Source organism: Serinus canaria, chromosome 3 (assembly GCF_022539315.1).
Source record: "Serinus canaria isolate serCan28SL12 chromosome 3, serCan2020, whole genome shotgun sequence".
NCBI classification, from domain to species: domain Eukaryota; kingdom Metazoa; phylum Chordata; class Aves; order Passeriformes; family Fringillidae; genus Serinus; species Serinus canaria.
Window position 1 is genome coordinate 91,517,621 of NC_066316.1, and position 18,594 is coordinate 91,536,214.

General features: G+C 32.4%; 1 protein-coding gene across 1 annotated transcript in view; it reads left to right on the top strand.

Annotated features, from left to right (window-relative positions):
• CSMD1 (CUB and Sushi multiple domains 1) overlaps window positions 1–18,594 on the top strand; it is a 1,056,389-nt gene that overhangs the window by 779,608 nt on the left and 258,187 nt on the right. The window contains exons 11-12 of the mRNA XM_050972940.1: window positions 317–420; window positions 6,510–6,622. Coding sequence (XP_050828897.1) covers window positions 317–420; window positions 6,510–6,622 — 217 coding nt within the window. The remainder of the gene's footprint in view (window positions 1–316; window positions 421–6,509; window positions 6,623–18,594) is intronic.

The window sequence follows — 18,594 nt, forward strand, 5'->3', positions numbered from 1 at the left end:
TATAAATACATACAAGATATATGTAGTTAAAAAAAAAGAAAATAGATTTCTTACTTCAACAATGAACAATTATCACCAGTTAGTGGTGGCTGGCATCTTTGTATCTCAGTATGTAATACTTTTGAAGCATTATGGCAGTGACTTGCTCCTAAGTATGAGAAAATACAGAAGTTTCTACAGAAGATACTTTCTAGGTATCTTTAAAAAATAATTATTGCATCATTATTTGATTAATAGTAGGTAAATAATTCAAGAATGGAACAGGTTAGATAACGTGGGAATGTTTTGAAGTAACGGAGTTATTTAATTTTAATAGGTCATAAAGCTTGCTTTTGAAGAGTTTGAACTGGAAAGAGGCTATGATACTCTCACTGTTGGAGATGCTGGGAAAGTTGGTGATACCAGAACAGTGTTGTATGTGTAAGTAAATAACTTCAAAAATTTTCCTTGGAAATTTGCTGTCATGTTGTTTCTTCCAGACCAGGATATATCTACTTAAATTTGCAATATTAATGTATGGAACCTCATAATTAATGTAAGCTTAAAATTCAAGTACTGTCAACGAAGATTGTTCATTACAAAGTTCACTCCAAATAATTAGTAACATCTTTATAGGCTTTAACACTAGGGACTAAATGTTCCTTTAAAAAACAACTACCTGTATAACTGTAATTATATTCACAAGCATTTAAGAGAATAAAAAAATAAAAGTCTTGGATTTCAGTGAACAGAATATACAAACTGTGTAAAAAAAGAAGGCATTGACTGATTTAAAAATTTGAATATTCAAAACTGGATTTGTGTATAAAGTGTTAATGAAAGGACATAGTCCACTTTTCAGTAAATTTAAACCTGCTTTATGGAATTATATAATATAATGTCATATACTGATGGTGTAGGAATTTAGATAAATTTGAAGGAAAATTCCAGACTAGATAGCTGCTCTTAATATACAGCTCTTCAGTACTGTCTGGACTAATGGAAATAATAGAACCCTGTACAGATTCATTAACCTCATCTACCTTAACCATCTCATTTTTGTTGCATATGCTAATTTTTTCTTACTGCCCAATGAGAGCTTGGGGTTAACAAGATATTTTGCTGCCACTTTTAGAGAGTTAAGTTATCATGTGAATCCTGGTCACCAAACACAGACCAAAATTAGAAATTTGATAAATTATCAATGACTAAATAAGATAAATTAGCAGCATTTATGCCAAAATAACATTACTGTGTTTATCCAACAGATAAAAATCTGTTGGATGAAGATAGCATTGAACACATTTGATAAAAAATTCATTGTAGTTTTACATTTTGAGAGGGTTTTAACCCATATAGATAATTGCCATTTAGTTTCCTTACTTAATTATAGCAAATGACTGCTCTTAATGTCCACACATTTTATTTTAAATAAACTATAATGCTTTTGCAGGGAGAGATCTGAGGACAATATTTCCATTATATGTATTGGTTTATGAATCTATAAATTTATTAATTGCTAAATTCTGAACTGTCATATCAAAGACAGTTTTCTATTTCTTAGAAAACTCCGAGTTTAATTTGGCTTAAAAGTTATGATGAAGAATTATGGAATTATTTGCTCAATGCTTGTTTTTATTGGGTTGCAATACTAAGTATCTCCTACTGAGTAAATTGAATTCTTTATTCTGAGTATCTGAAAAAGGAAAAAGAAAAATAAAATGAAAGCAAACAGAGAAAACCCCATTTTTGAGGGCTTACATATTATACTAAAAGAAAAACATGAACTGGGAATGGCTTTCCACACCTAAGTTTATTTTTTCTTGTATTTTGCTGACCAGTTGTATAATGCAATAGTCTTTCTGGTGAGAATTATTTGATTACTTGTAACTCTGACAAAAGGGTTTGCATTTTTTTTCTTTTTTAATGGGGATATGTTTTTGCTCATAGAGTTTGCAAAAGTCCTTAAGAGCCAAGTCTTTAAGCAGTAAATTTGCTATCCCAAACTGTTGGTTGTTTTCTACACTGTGCATACTTCATATGTCAAAACTTCCTAAAATTATGTCAAATTTAAAACTAGGTGTTAGTTTTCTTTTTTACCTTTCCATATGAAGTCATTTAGCCTGTGACTACCTAGTTCATATCTATTTTCCATGACTGCAAAAAATAAAAAAAAAAATTAAAATATTATTTTCTCATATTAATTGCTATTTAATAAGCAGGACTCCATAATAAAAGAACCACCTGTAACTTTTTTCACTTTACTAACATTTTAAAAATTCTGTAGCAGACATCCACTTTTAAATCCATCACTGGCATTTCTAGAACTACTACAATGGTCTCACTAGAGATACGCTTTATTTCTAATCATTTCTTCAGGGTTTTTTTTTTTTACTAAAATAGCAACTGTGTTATCCTTATTACTCCACAGCCCATCATGTAGTATTATGGTACAGTTTTGGTCCTACCATCTTTACTGTAAACTGTATATTCGATGAAAGTGAAATCCATGCAAATAAATTTATCTGCCTTTTGGGTAGCAAAATTAGCATTACACTGAAAATCATTTGACAAACGAAATTAATAATAACTGAAATACACTGGAATATAGGAAGGCCCCAGGACAAAATTGTAGTCTCATGATAATTAATAATGAATCTGAATTTCTATTGAGACAGTGTTCTTGAAGTTATTAAACACTGGATTGTATCATGCATTATGAAATAATGTTATACTTAAACAGCATCGCAGATGTGTGCCATTTCACTTGCTGTTCAGAAGGGTCTTCCATAAATGCAAAGGAACACCTCTCATAAAACACTAGGTCCACTTGTAGATATATTATCATGAGAAAGTTCATAACTAAATGTCAGAGCGATTTTCTTACAAAAAAAATTTATTAGTTGGTTGTAATAACATCTGTTACATTTAATGAGTTTTGAGCAGCACCTTGCAGTTTCTTATTAATCCCAGGGGAATGGAGGAGTTTACAGCGAAGAATTTCTCTAGCTAGATTTAATTTCAGAATTTCTCAGGGCATCTTAAAAAAATAATACAGCTTTTCTTACAGTCTTCAAGTTTCTGTTAGCAGACAAAATGCCCGAATTTCTGCAGAAATTATGCAGGATATCACTGTAGAATCTCATGCATTTGATTCTAAAACTTTATAGTTTTTCTGATTTAGTTTGAACACAATATGCTAAAACACATATCTTTCTAAATTCAAATCTAATTGTAAGTATTTGAATCTTTCAGCTTAGCATAAAACTGTCATGTCTCAACATATAAGCGTCAGCCCCAGGCAAAATTTTTCAGTTCTCAGGTGCTGAAGACATCAAGGTGGTAGCTACCTCTTTATTGGGTGTTTTACTGTAAATTTAAACATTATAAACAAACATTGTCTTGTAAACAAACTCAAACTTTATAATAAGTTTGGTTGTGCCAGGATGTTTATAAGCCAGTCAACTGTCCAAAGGCAGTTCAGTAACTAGGGGACCTTTAAATACTTTATAGTAAGAAGATTGAGGGAGTTGAGAATCCTGATATACAAACGACCTGTCCTAGCACAAGCTTTCCATAATGTCTCAACTCTCATCCCTTTGCAATTTTCTGTGTAATGTCAGAGCTGTAGCACTACAGCTTGAGGGGAATATGAATGAATCTTGATGTTTAAAAAAGGACAAAAAAAAAAAAAGTGTAGACTCCCCATCTTTATTTTTTTTGGACAAAATTGGGAAAATAATTAGGAAAAGTATTTTAGCTTCATGAAAAATAGCACTGAGATCCTACAAAACCCAATACACTTTGATGAAGAACAACTTATTTCAAATCAATTTTAGACATTTCTTTGAGGGTCTATTGGGCATATTAATTAAGGATCTGTTGGGTTTTAATTTATTAAAGTATTGCAGATGATCTGATTTTGAGATGATTACAGACTGGGAAAAACTCAGTCAGTAACAGCGTGTGATGGTAGACAGATCTGCATTCCCTTAACATTTGATTTGCTTTATCTTCTATCCTAGTTGAAGAATGTAGTTCTATCTATGGAGGCATTCTCAAGGAATTAAACCAAACAGACACAACAACAAAACCCCAACCAAACCAGCAAACAAAACAAAACAAAAAAACCAGGCAGAAACCACCACCACCAAAAAAATGACTGTACATTTTATTGATTTCTGCTTTTGGCTTCTTTTTTCTTTTTTTTTTTTGGAGGGAGGGGGGAATTGTTTTCTCCCACTTCCTTCCCTTCCAAAAGTCTTGGTCCTCTTCCTATACCCCTCGATGTGAATATGAGGAAGAAATTGTATTTTGTTTTGTTTATATCTGCCATCTATGGATAGACCACTAGCATTTTGAATGGAGAAGACTCTGCCTATTTGATGAGTTTACCTTATTCAGTTGTGGCTTTTTATTTGCTTCTTTTATCTTTTTTTCTTTTCTTTTCTTTTCTTTTCTTTTCTTTTCTTTTCTTTTCTTTTCTTTTCTTTTCTTTTCTTTTCTTTTTTTCTTTTCTTTTCTTTTCTTTTCTTTTCTTTTTTCTTTTCTTTCTTTCTTCTTTTCCTTTTTTCTTGCATTCTATAGGTACCATTATATTAATTGGAAGTATTCCATCCTACTCATAAAGACTTAGAATTTCAGTGTTCATCTTATCTGTGTTCAGAAATTATCAGTGCAGGTCTCATGCATTAATCAGATTACTGAGTATAAAGAGAACCATTTAAACAGTTGTTAGTTGGTACTGCAATAGGTTTACACATCTAAATAGCCATTGAGAAATTTTTCACAAAACCCACAAGTTTCCCCTGTCCTTCAATGTGTATGTAATCTTTACATTTTCTTTCTTTGTATATGTATTTCTACTTTTGTTTATGTTACTCTCTGGTGAGGTATCTTCCTTTCCTAAGCTGGCTATATTATTCATTTAAATGAGTGTCCCAAATTAATCAACATTCATTATTTTATCTTCAAGAGAATTTTAAATATTCTAACTATACCTAGCATCACTTTGAAGCTGTATAGCTCCCAATTAATTTAAAAATCTCAGTTTTCAGACTAAGCAGCTGCTTTATTTTCATTCCATACAGGTCAAACTGAACAGTCTAGCTATTTATCATTGTTTCCTGATTTCCTTACTTATCCAAGCTAAGCACTGTTTGTGTGTTTGCATATGCTGAGCTATAATGGATTTTTGTTTTCCCTCCTTTTCTACACCTATAGTATCACAAAAATCAAATACTTACTAAGGCATAACTAGAAATCTTATAGATCATTTCAAGCAAACAGCCATTTTATCAGCAGTTCCAGGTGCTGTGTTCAGAAATAATGAGTAAGCCCATTCTTCTCATATGGGGATTGTGGTTTTAAATTTTATTTTCAATATACCTGAGAAAGAACCCAAAATATTGTAGATATGGGATATAGTCACTTGTTCATAACCTTGACTGAAGACTGAGAGAATTCCTAAAACTTGTCTCATACTTCCTCAGTTCTCACCTTGTTTCTGCTCAGCCTCTCCTTTTATTATGTCTTTGCATTTAAGTTTCAACACTATTAACATCTAATTTACTATATTTAAATAATATGTTTTTGAAATAATCCATACACTGTTTTCTTGAGAAATTCTGCTTCTAGAACATCTTATCTTGGTTTGGCATATCATTAGTTTTATTTAACTGATGCCTATTGGTTTTGCATGATCAAGACTGAGGGCAGGAAGAAAGACAGAGAACTTTCTGGTTTGTATCTGATAAAAGTTTAGTTAGTGACATTCTATTGCCACTTCTTATGTGTGACTTTTCCCACTGCTCTTTGAAAAACTGTGTACCTATCACCAGGATCTGAATGGTTGTTCAGGACTAGAACCTGATGATGCACTTGTTTTTCATTATTAAGAAGCAATCTTTCCTAATGATTCTTTTTGACACACAATTTTTTGGTATCAGAATTATAGATGTATAAGTGATACTATTGACAAGTGCTGAAGTTTTTTGATGGGATTCAACAGTTTGCCTTATATGTGTTTTATACTGCACTGTACCTATCTATACAGAGTTATCACACATTTCTGTGTGAGAAATAGCAGGTTCTTTGAAATTTGAGAGATCACTGTGAGTTATTTGAATGGAGTACAGGTGATTGTAGTATGTTCTGGACACACAGGCTGTAAGGCATGTAAAGCAATTTTCTTCACTTTTAAAAAGCATGGCAGAAAACGAATACTGATCCAAACAGGTGATCTCTCACACCTGTGATCCCTCACAACTTAATTACTTAATGGGATCTTTGGGTAGTAACAGCTTAATCAGAAGTGTTTAATCATTGTTGAATGCATTCATTCAAAATATTTTTTATATTATTTTACATTGTTCTATTTCATATAGAATAGTTCATTTTATCAGAAAAAAGCAACTGATTAAAACAGAATGTGAATAGCTTAAAATGTATTTTGTGGTAGTGGTGATGATAGTAGCAGTACTAGTAATTTATGCATCTACAAATGACTTTACCATTTATCCTACATACAGACTCACTGGATCTAGTGTTCCTGATCTCATTGTGAGCATGAGCAACCAGATGTGGCTTCACTTACAATCTGATGACAGCATTGGCTCACCAGGATTCAAAGCTGTTTATCAAGGTATGACCTACATTAACTATTTTAAACTTATGTTGTAACTTACTTTGTTATACCCCAACAAACTAATTTCAAATAGGCATTTAGTCCTTTCACAAACTGAAGAGTTTTTATGCTGTCTCTATTAATAGTCAATTAATAGTAAATGAAGACATGGATTTTCAAATACCTACAAAAAATTAAAAATATTTGCAACTAAAAAGAAAGTTTATTGTTCTAATACTTTTTGCTGAGAGGTCAGTAAAGACTAGAAATTTCTAATATATTTGAAATTTTCTTACATTTTATAGTCTGCTAACCCATATCACATTGGATACAATTTGAAAAATATTGTTAATATTCTAACACTTTTTTGGTGTACTTATAAAACTTATTTTCATGCCTTACTGAGAATTTTCACAGACCTAAGTCAAAATTAGTATGTAATGAAAGCAGCAGAACAGATATATTGTATAATATTGTGGAAATTAGGAATTTGTATAGAATTGTGAAAATTTAACTAAAAAAAACATCTAAGTTACCCTAGCTTCATTTGTGTTGCTTCTGTCTCAAAGAAATGGGAACTTTTGCAATATAAATATCTTGGGGTTTCATTTTGATAGTATGAAATTCAGTACCTTCTGAAGTTGATTAATTGTAGTAAAAAATACCTGATATCTCTTAGTATGTGTGCATGTATTGCATTTTTCCCTTTTAAATAGGTTGTATAGACCTGCAGCTAAAAAGAGCTCTTTCTTATTAACATCTGGTATAATTTTCTGTTAATTTCCATGTTAATTAGTTCACCTTAAGGATAAGGGAAAACACTTGATACTATTTTCAATAGTACCTTATGGGCACATTTGATAAAAATGATTTGATAATAATCTTGTCTAAATTAGTTTTGTACAAAAGATGCTGCAAAACACTGAGAGACTTTTCTCAGTTCAGTAACTGAAAGTAACTGAATTAGAAGAGTGAGTCTTCTCCTTAAACATTGCCCATAAACTGAAGTAGTCCAAGTGTTTCACTTCATTTCTAGTTACCTTACTGCTTCAATACCAAAAATGGCAAAATACAGAATGGAAAGTTATGGAGATGTTACCCTCAAGTTTAGGAAGCTATACTTTTATTGCACTAAGGACATTAAGGCTTCCCAGAGCAGGTTTTTAGAAGTAGGGTCTGTGGCTGCGACATATTGTAATCATTGAAAGGAACAGGAAGGGGAAATATTTCCTTAGCGGTCGGCCAGGAAACATGGTGTTACTTCTCCAGACCAGTAGTTTTCTACTAGTGATCTCTCCTTTGAAGCAGGTGGTGATGATAGCAGTGATTTCAGTTACACTGACACCATTTTTTTTCTCTAACACTATTTCTTTGGCACTCACTCAAGCTCACTATTTGTTATTCCCACTCATGGTACTGATTGGAGCATGATAATCAGATCAACTGTTTTATATTCATAGTTTAATTTTCTGTGAGCACACACTGCTGGATAATATTTGAATGTTTTAATTATTTTTATCTACTTTTATGCACCATGTTTTGGTTTTCTTTAATGTGAACTTAAATCAAGAAAATAAGGAAAAAAGAGGAGAAAGAAGGTGTGATTCTCATGAGGGTGGCAATCACTTCCCATGAGAATCCTCCACTACTGAGATTTGCAGGTCCATGACCATCAGAATAACCATATGAGAACAAGGACAATTACAGAGGTTTTTGAAACACTGTCCCAATTGCTTATGTATGATGTATAAGAGCTTGCTTGTAGCCCTTCTCTGGCTAAAACATTAAAGAATCTTAAGACATTGTGACATGCATTAAGCCTGTATTGTTACAAAGCTCAAGTATGTTTTATTGCATGAGCACAATCACATACTCTTTATCTAAATTAACCATAACCCTTCTTGTCCCTTCTGTCATGATTTTATCATCTGTACTTGGGTAATTTCTAGGGTTTGTGTTTATTTAGAAAATATGTTATCTTTAAAAAATTAATTTGTGAAATACATTCAGTGGAAATAATGATGTTAAAGTGGAGAGAGTGTTGGCAAAAGTTATCTGAAATTTACACTGTTTCCTCAAACCTTCATAATTTCCTCCAAATTATGAATTTTACCTTCTCATAACCCTATGAAAAAATTCAAAAATTTAAAATTAATATATCAGATGATATATTTTTTTCTGCTATAATTTCTTTCTGGTATTTCTAATGTAAATTAATCTGTTGTCATTTCTGTATATGTCTAATGACGTTATTTTATTTATGGAGTTCAACCTCTTACTTTTGGGGACTTTCTGCAAACACCTGAAGTACACAATGTGCTTTTTGCAGTAGCAATAGCATCTCTTTGATGAAGTATATTGTTATCATTTGGCAGTTGGATTTTGGCTTTCAGTCTTGTTTTCCAGCCAGTTGTGGGTAATTCTGCGTTTTTTTAGTTTTACAAGTCAATTTCAGAATTCTAAAGTGTGAAATGCTTACAAGTTCAAAAGTATAGTAAATGTTTTAAGATGAAGGTGAATTGCAGCTTTTTTCTCTCTTTCATTTCAATGGTCTCATTAGTTTTATTCGAATTTTCTCATCTTTTATTGCTGATGAAACTTTTAACCATCTGCACTCTCAATACATTTCCTGCTTTAGGCTATGTATAAAGTTTAAACTTTTATCCTGTCACAAGTTGTCTGAATAAATCTCCTTCCTCATGTTTAGCAGTCAAAGAACCTGTCTAAAAAAAGAAACTAATTTTAATTGTGAGAAAGTTAATAGATTGTGACATGTAACCTCAAGGACACATCTTTGTGATTGCAGTTAGCTAAAAAGAAGGCAAACTGCAGTCTTTGATGCTTTATACATGTTCTGTAGACACAAAGTAAAGGACATCCTTTTTTGAATCTTTTTTCCCAAAAAATTGTGAGTTTTTCTCAGGATTGGGACATGATTTTTCACCCTCTTGGGATATATTTTGCAGCTCACCTACCGAATCTTGACTTTGTATCTATTTTATTTTTTTTATATTGCTACTTAAATAATGTTGTAGTCTATAGAAAATTGTTAGTTTAACTGAACTTCATCTCACTTTAATTATTAAGAAAGGTGAACTGCATCATTAATATCCTTTTTTTCATTATTAGCATGTCCACCTAAAAACGGCATAAAATGATGCTTGTAAAGGAACTGATATGCATAACAGATTTTATGTATGAATAGTAAATTTAGTTCTATTTACAACTTGCCTATGGGATTAAAAGAGAGGCAAGTCTTACCAAGTTCTTTTGCCTCTTCCTTGTCTCACCTTCAGAAACACGTTATCGTCAGAGCGATGTAGGGTTCTCTATATTCTCCCTATTCCAGTTTTTGTAGTCTGCCCTATTAATTATATTTCTTGGACTGTAGAATACAGCTCTCCAAGAGCTGGAGCCACAAGGAAAATTTCAGACATAAGTCTTGTAGAGGTAGTTCCTGGAAAAAGTTTTGAATATAGGGGAATAACACTGTATTGGTATCAGTGTATGCACTGGAAGGTGACCGATGGAAACCCAGATGGTAAAACAAGTGCTGTTAGTAGTTTTTTGACTCCAGGAAACTGACAAACAGCTACCATGTTAGCAAATACAAGAGGTCATGGTATTTTTTTTTGCCAGTCATACTCAATATCATGCATTATAAAGACACAAATAATTTAAGCATTACCTCTATGTAATTATTAAGTAAAATGCAAGACCACAGGCATTAGTCTTCACTTTGATGATAAACTTTCTAAAGCATGTTAGAACCATATCATTATTGCTAAAATAGAAGGCTGTAACCCCACACTAAAAACAAAAAGTAAAAAAGCTGAAGAATGATCTTACCATTATTTTTTTTAAAAAGTAATTTCTAGACTGTATTCGAAAGTCCTTTGTTCTCTGTTATATATCCCAGATATCTTAACAGACTGGTTTAATATCTTTCAAAAAGAGTCCTCTGAAAGCATATTTTCAGTGAAAAAGCCAGAAATTTAAATTGTTCTGTCTTTGAAGAATGAGATGCATTGTAATATCACACCTTAGTGTTTCAAAAGATCTAAACTGAAATCCTCTCCAATTATTTTTAATGTCAGTTTTCCTTACTAAAGCCAAGATGACCAGGTCTCATCCGTAGGTCTTCATAAATTAAACAAAATTACATTATGTATTTCACAGCTGATACTTCATGGTAGAACCCACTATCATTTCTCCATTTCTATACAGCACTGTAATGTGCTACATTAAAGCTAAAATTAAAAAAAAAAATAAAAAAAAAAAAAGAGAGGGGAATATTTACAGAAAAAAAATACAGTATACAGGCTGTTGTTAAGAGACTTTTCAGAGTTTCAGCAACAGAGCTGTTTAAACAGAAAAGAAATTATAAAAAATGGACTGTAAGTTTTAGTTGTATTTCCAATATAATTTTTTCCTTATAGCTGGGTATTTACTAAGGTTATGAAAGACCTCGGTGTATTTTCTCCATACAGGGGACATATCTGAAGTCCTAATATGCAGTGTCCTGGAAGAATACCATAAACATGCTAAATGGTAATCTTGATGAAGGCTGTTACTGATGTCCCTTGTTGAAGTTCCTTCAGTCTGAATAAATTTTTAATAAACATTAGAACAGCACCTGGCATCTTCTGACCTCTCTGGTTAAATACGTTTAGGCTCACCAAAAGTATTTATTTTGAATTAATAAACTGATTACTTTTTTCACACTAATAAATATAACATGCACAGAGTGATGAAAACAACATCATGCCACCATGGTCTGGTAATATCAACAAAGTATGCTGATGTACAAGACTATACTTTTACAAGCATGCTTTTTATTCAGTTTGTTGCTGGTCGTGGGCTAAAGCAAGGACTTTTTTACATACAATATGGAAAGAATTTGTAATTAATTTTTTTTCATACACATTTTTTTAAAGTTAGTTTTCCTCTTGAGCTGCATTTCTATTTCGTTTTGACCACAAGTGAAGACCACCCATGTCCAAATTTGTCCAGCACATGTGATCTAATGTAGTATTTAGGCAGCTTTGAATCAACGGGAAGATTTGATTTATGCCACTTCTTAATATTGATTCAAGCATACATTTCCCTGTTAAATGGATAAGTTAGGCACAGTCATTGCCATGCATATCCAGGTCAGAAAAATGCAGCATGTTACTGGAACAGCAGGTCTTGTAGCAGTATCCAACAGTAGTGTTAGCTTGCAGTTGCAGCCCAAAAAAAGGTCTGAAGAGGTGACTATGTGCCTGAGTTTGGCTTATTCTACTCATTTTATGGGTGTGCCACATCTATATGTAGGTGCTTTACTGCTGTCAGGATCCAAGGTGGATCATCAGGCAGCTTCCATGCTTTTGGTCCTACTGGCTGTACCACAATGACATAAAAGCACACACCAGCTTGAAGTTTTAGGTGTAAATGTTTTAGGATTTTATTAAGCTTGAGCTTTTTCTCCCATTTGACCCTGTGAACCTGTAATTCTGATAAAAACATTTAATCTTTTGACTTCCAGACTTTATAACAAGTATAGCAACATCTGTTTTATAACCTGTTTAGAATCCATTTTTTATTCCAGACATTGCATGGTTATATAAAGTAATTAGGTTATTTCACTAGCCTATCCTTTAGTTCAAAACAGTGTTATAAAATAAATCTGGTGACTCAGTGATATAATTCTAGCATTTTATGTAATTTGAAGTTATTAAGAATTCTTGGAGATGTCAGGAAGTATATCAGCTCCTGCAAGCAGCTGAAAAGGTCAGGCTTACAACCTTTATTTGTATTGATGTTCAACTGAGCAGTTAAACTTGTAAACTCTTCATTATGATTGTTTGGCAGAAGATTCTTCTTTCCACTTGAGACTAGTAGAAAAATACTTTCAAAAACATATTTCAGTTGGTCAGATAAATGTCAGTTATCTTTTTGGATACAATTACTTTATATAACCATGTAAAGTATTAGTAAACCTTAAACCAGTGCAGTTTTTTACAAAAAATAATGACCTTATAAATGCTATTACTCTACCAATATTGATATAAAACATCGTTACTGCTTGGAGGTTTAATAAAAACTGTGGTGAAAAAATAAATTGAATTAAGACTTTCTAGGACTTTCAAAATTGGACATGTACACAGGGAAATCATTATTTGCAGTGTAATGCTTGGAAAGAAAACAGATTTAAGTAATTCAGTGAAAACTGAGTTTCTTTTGCTTTATCCTTTCCTCTCTTTCATAAGTTTCTGTTACCTCGTTCTCAGGGGTCCCAGGATGAGGGAAGAGACAAGACAGTTGACTCCATGTATCAGAAGGCTTGATTTATTATTATATGATAGATAATATATAAAAACTATACTAAAAGAATAGAGAGAAGGATTTCACTACAAGGCTAAGCTAAGAATAGAAAAGGAATCAATAACAAAGGTCTTCTCCGAGACCGAGACCAGCCGGACAGATGAACTGTGATTGGCTCTTAATTGGAAACAGTCTGACGGGGCCAATCACAGATTTCCTCTGTTGCATTCCACAGCAGCAGACGAGAATTGTTTACAGTTTGTTCCTGAGGCCTCTCAGCTCTCAGGAGGGGAAAAATCCTAAGTAAAGGATTTTTCATAAAACATGTCAGTGACAAGTTTCACATATTTTTTCACATATTTTAAGTGTTCTTCTTGTATTAAGTTTGTATGTATTATAATTCAGAACATTATTCAAATGTGTCTTTTTGGAGAACAGTCAATAAATATGTTTCATGTGAATATTTTTATTTATTAAAGCAACTTGGTTCTTTGAAGAACTGAGTTCCATCATAATTCTGTATGAATGAATCTGTATTGGTACAAAAGGCAAGTTAGTTTTTTGGATGGGCAAATGTCAGTCACTTAATTTCTGCTACAGTGTATTATCAATCATTTTCAGAGGCTTTCCTATGTTTTTGTCTGACCTTTTTAGAGTATAATGTTCAGATAAGCCTAGAACAGGCATTTCTCCTATGCAGCATACCTGAATTTTCTTTCAATAAACAAATAGTACCACCAGTAGGGTACTAATAGAGTTAAAAGAGGCACACTAAGTTACTGAAAATTACTGCAGCAGTTTCAAAGGAATTTTTAATAGTGGGAATGTGTTGGCCTGAGTTTTGTATAATATTTTGGACAGCAGAGAGAACACACTTTTCATCTAGAAAATACACATGAGCTTGAGGAACATAATACAATAATGATATGCTTTAACTTTTTGAGTGTTTTGCATATTTCTATATTAGCAGACTGTAGTGGATAAGACCAAATTTCTGTCGCTACCACAATCTTTACTAAACAATCCCAAACAAAGCTCAGTGAAGAGAATAAATAGGAGAAAGCATGCAGCACCCTATAACTCTCATTCTCCCTCCTAAATTAACAAAATACAAAACAAAAATGCCCAAGAGTCAGAGTTTGACTCACAGAATTTTCTGTGCATGTATGTGCATAATGTCAGCATTTTAAGGTTTTTTTGTGATACAACACAGGGTAACTTTATTGAAAAATATTAAATGAATATTTTCATTATAAGCTGAAGAAAAAGAGAAAATGACCCTAAGACACATACACAAAGTCCTACTTCCAGTTAAAACTTTATAGTAGCCATTTTAAAAATACATTTATATGTATTTATAGATATATAAAGGGTATTTCACATATTAGAACAATTTCAAATTCTGTTCCCTCAAAATTTACCCAAAGTTTTCCTATTGTGATGTTTTTGTATATGTATTAGAACACATTTTGTACCATAAAATTAATTCAGTAATTTTTGCATAAACTTTTAAAATAATACAGCTAATCTTTACTGGTACTATATATAAAGATGATTTTCTGTTTTTTTTTTAAAAACAGCTATAAAAGCTGGTGTTCTTTTGATGAAAAACAGTGATAAAACCCTGCAAATAGGAACTACTTTTATTTTTTGAAAATGTCTATTTCATCTGCAAGCAGATGCTCATAAATGTCAAAATTAACAAGGTACAATAATTTTAAAGTACAGATTTAGCTGCATAATTTACCTTAAATCCCTATGTAAGTGCTCTCCTTCAGTGATATTTTGACTTTTCATAACTACAACTTAATCTTTGAAAGAAGAACACAAATCCACTGGAGAGGATTAAATTGCAGTGATCTGAGGACAATGGCACACCCGAGTGAGTAGTTTTGTATCAGCAATGATGAGAGAGACAGGGAGGCTGAGAAGTGGTCAAGATCTGACTTTATTGTGGACTACAGATGCTTATATACTATTCTAGGAAGGCTAGTAATGTTTTACTACAATGATGGGGTTAATCATTACATAAACAAACTTATACATTTTACAATATCTCTTACTTGCAGAGCTTGATGTAATTTTCTTTTCTGGTAAGGGGGATCAGAGGTGCTCTTCATAGGCAGGCCAGGACATACAAAGGTGCCTGCCCAGGGCTTTATCATCAGAATGTTGGTGTATGATATCAGTGTTCTCCATAAAAATTTTCACCTGCACTGATTTTATCCAAATCCTTGGAGTCTTGATTATTGTCCACTGTAGACCACCTCCATCACTGCTAATTTCTAGTATAGGGTCTAAATTTATTTAGTAAAGCTGGTGTCTTAGGAATGCTGTATTGGAATTCTACACAACCACCATAATGATTATTTTATCAAGAAGATTCATTTTAGCTGTTATTGAGATTTTTAAAATATCTGGAATTTCTTGTTCATATGCATTTTTTTGTCTTCTTAAGCCGGGCTAGATTCCTATCATCTCACTAAAGTAAATTGCAAGTTTTAGGATTTTGGTGCTTATTGGTATGATTTTCTTTTAGCAACTGAACACCATGAAGAAAAAAGATGGTCAGGTTTGGGTCATTAAACAGTTTCTGCATCATTTGTCTCTTCATTAAAGTATTTATTGAATTTCTTAAATATCACTGTTGATTACTAAGTCACATGATTTCAAATGGAAAATTATGTTTGAATCTCAAGTATTATTGAAAATACCATGCTGGTAGTTGGTACTAAAGAAAGACCTGTGGGAAATATTAAGTAACAGTTGAAGACTGATTCTGACACACAGGTGTCTATTAGTAAGATCTCTATAATGAACATTTATTTCACTAAAGAGTTCTTCCAAGTTCTTCAGTACTTTTTATCTTTCCCAAGTCCTTTCAACCACTGCATGATTTATCTATTGAGCTCATAAACAGACATAAATTTTACACTTTGACTGAAATTGATGTGACATACTAACACCTCCACTTGTTGCCAAGTCAGCATATCCTTCAGAGCAGCCTTTTTGTATTGCACTCTCATTTTCTAAGCAATTTAGATTAAAGGGGGTTGTTACTCAAATGAAATAATGGCTTATTTTAATGTTGTTGTGAAATTTGAGAAAACCAATACTTCCTAATCTAAAACATTATCAAGAACAAATTTCATTGTACATTTGTGCATTTTCTGCATTTGATTTCTTTGTTGAATATATGGCAGCATATAAAAAAATCCATTCAGACTCTTTATTATGCATGAGAATTGCTGAATTAAGTTACCAAAAGGTAAAATGTATAAGCATTGTGTGTGTTTGCATATGAGCACTTCTGAAAACTCAATTTTATTCTAATCATGAGGAACTAGCAACATTTACTAGAAAATTGATCATCTGAAATAGGGAGTCTTGCTGTACTCAGAACATCACTTACAAAAGATTGTAGGTTGAAGGTTTCTAAGTGAAAAAAGTAATTAACTAGATTAAATAGGATATATTTGCAGCTGAAGCTGAATTCAATGCACTGACTGTCAGTGAAGAACAATTTGCTAGTGCCTTGTACCTTCACCTCTCCTCTGACCTTTCTGGGCCAGCATAGCCATGGCCAGGCCTCTCTTCAGTAGGACATTATGCAACCTTCTTGGAAAGATTTTAAAAGAGCATTTCCTTTATAATTCACTTGTAGGCTTGGCATTAGTAGTCTTTTCAAAGGGTCTTTATTTTTCCTTTCAGTGTCCAAAGAATACTGTGATGGTGAAGGAACTTTTAGAAAGCAGAGTACTATTTACTTTGAAACAAAATCATCACAAAAAGATGCAAAAGAAAGCAGTAGATGTTTTACAAATACTCCAACAATATCAGTTGTAATATAAAAAATAAGTGAAGCATGAGTCCTTGTAAATATATATGTAGACTGTTTCTAATCTGTATCTCCAGGTATGCCTGTTGATGTATTTTTCCAATCATTTGAAAGAAAAGAAATTTAAGACCATTTCTATCAGGTAGTGAATAAATTTGGCTTTGTTTCAATGCTAGAGAGTGATATTAGCATGTGTGCACTTGCATGGCCTTCCTCACAGAACTAAGAGTTTAAGTACTTCAAAAAGAAAAAAAGCCAGAAAATATAAACCATTTTTGATATTTCCTATGATTTGCAGTACTCACCACATTTCACTCTATGTGTCTTTGATAATTCCAGGGTCTTAATATTTGTTGCCACTTTCAGTTTTCTAATGACCTCTGAAACAGTAAAATGTTTTTATACAGTCACCTATATGGAGAACATGATAGAAAAGCTTTTGTCTGCTAATTTTTCTATTGTATTGTATTAGCATGCTGTAGAAAAGATGACTTAGTTTTGGTGAGTATAATTTCTCAAGTTTTTTCAGCTTGCAACTGAACTTTGCTGGACTGTGTTTCCAAATATCATCATATTAAGTTTGGTTTGAAATCTAATCAGCTGCTTGGAACCATGGCCAGAGGTTCCTCCTGTGTGGTATTTTTTTTTTTTTTTTGGTAAAATTAATATGCAGTGGAAAGAGGGGGAATTTTACCAGATTTTTAGCAAGAGTCAGATGTAAAGAACAAAATTCAATTTTTTTTTCCTAATTTCCATTAATTCACTTAATTCCATTCTTAATTTCAACTCACAATATGCTCAAGAAAAGTGGGTGCAACCTATTCATTGGGATTGTTTTTTAATCTGCCAAGACTGAAAGTATACAAAATAATCTGACTATGACTGATCTGTTTGCTTCTCTACACTATGGACATATGGATGTGCTTTCATCAGAACATGTACCTGATAGGAACAACATTAAAAAAAATTTACATCACCCCTGGCTTGTGCTATTTGGAAAAAAAATCAAAACCAGCAAACCAAAGAAACACTGTACTTGTCAAACACTTCTTAAATTTTTTTGGTTTTTTTTTTTTGGTTTTTTTTTAGTGAAAAGATTTTAATTGTATCCTGATTACTCCATGAAGGCCACAGTTAAGCTTTGTTATATAGTAACAGACACAGGATTTCCATGTAGCAGTTTGCTGGGGTTTTTAGGTTTGTGCAGTTAATTTCTACAGACAAACAATATTCAGAGAGACTTTTTTCTGCAAAATAACCATTTAATACAGTTAAATCCCTATCATAACCCAACCTGTCCTCATTTTTTGTTCTGAGTGTAAAAATGGAAAACCAAGATATTGAATGGAATTTTAAGACTAAGTCCAGTCTATCTATGCAAAGTCAAATAGATAGTTAATGCGCATGAAGACTCCCCTGTGTGCCTCTGAAATTTCAGTTTTTAATTGCTCTCACTGAAAAAAAAAATAATTTTAGTTGTTTGTTTATTTCTTTTTGTGAATTTTTACCATGACTACAAAATATTTACATATACATATGGGTATGTTTCTATGAAATGGCTTCCAGACTGAATTCTAAGCTGTGAGAGTTCCTTTATTGTCTGCAGAGTAGTTTTGTGTTATGTTATGTTCCTCAGAAAGTGTGTTTTATTTGGGAAAAAAAACCTCCTGTTGTTAACCCTTGGTCATGCTGGCATCTTTTGAAAGAGAAGGAAAGTTTGTCTTCCTTAACCATACCCCAGAGCTCTTGGGTGACCAACAGGACAGGAGCCAACATGAATGGAGGCACAGCAAAAATAATTGAAACATACAAGATATAAATAAAAACAAAAGGAACTTTTCTCTAG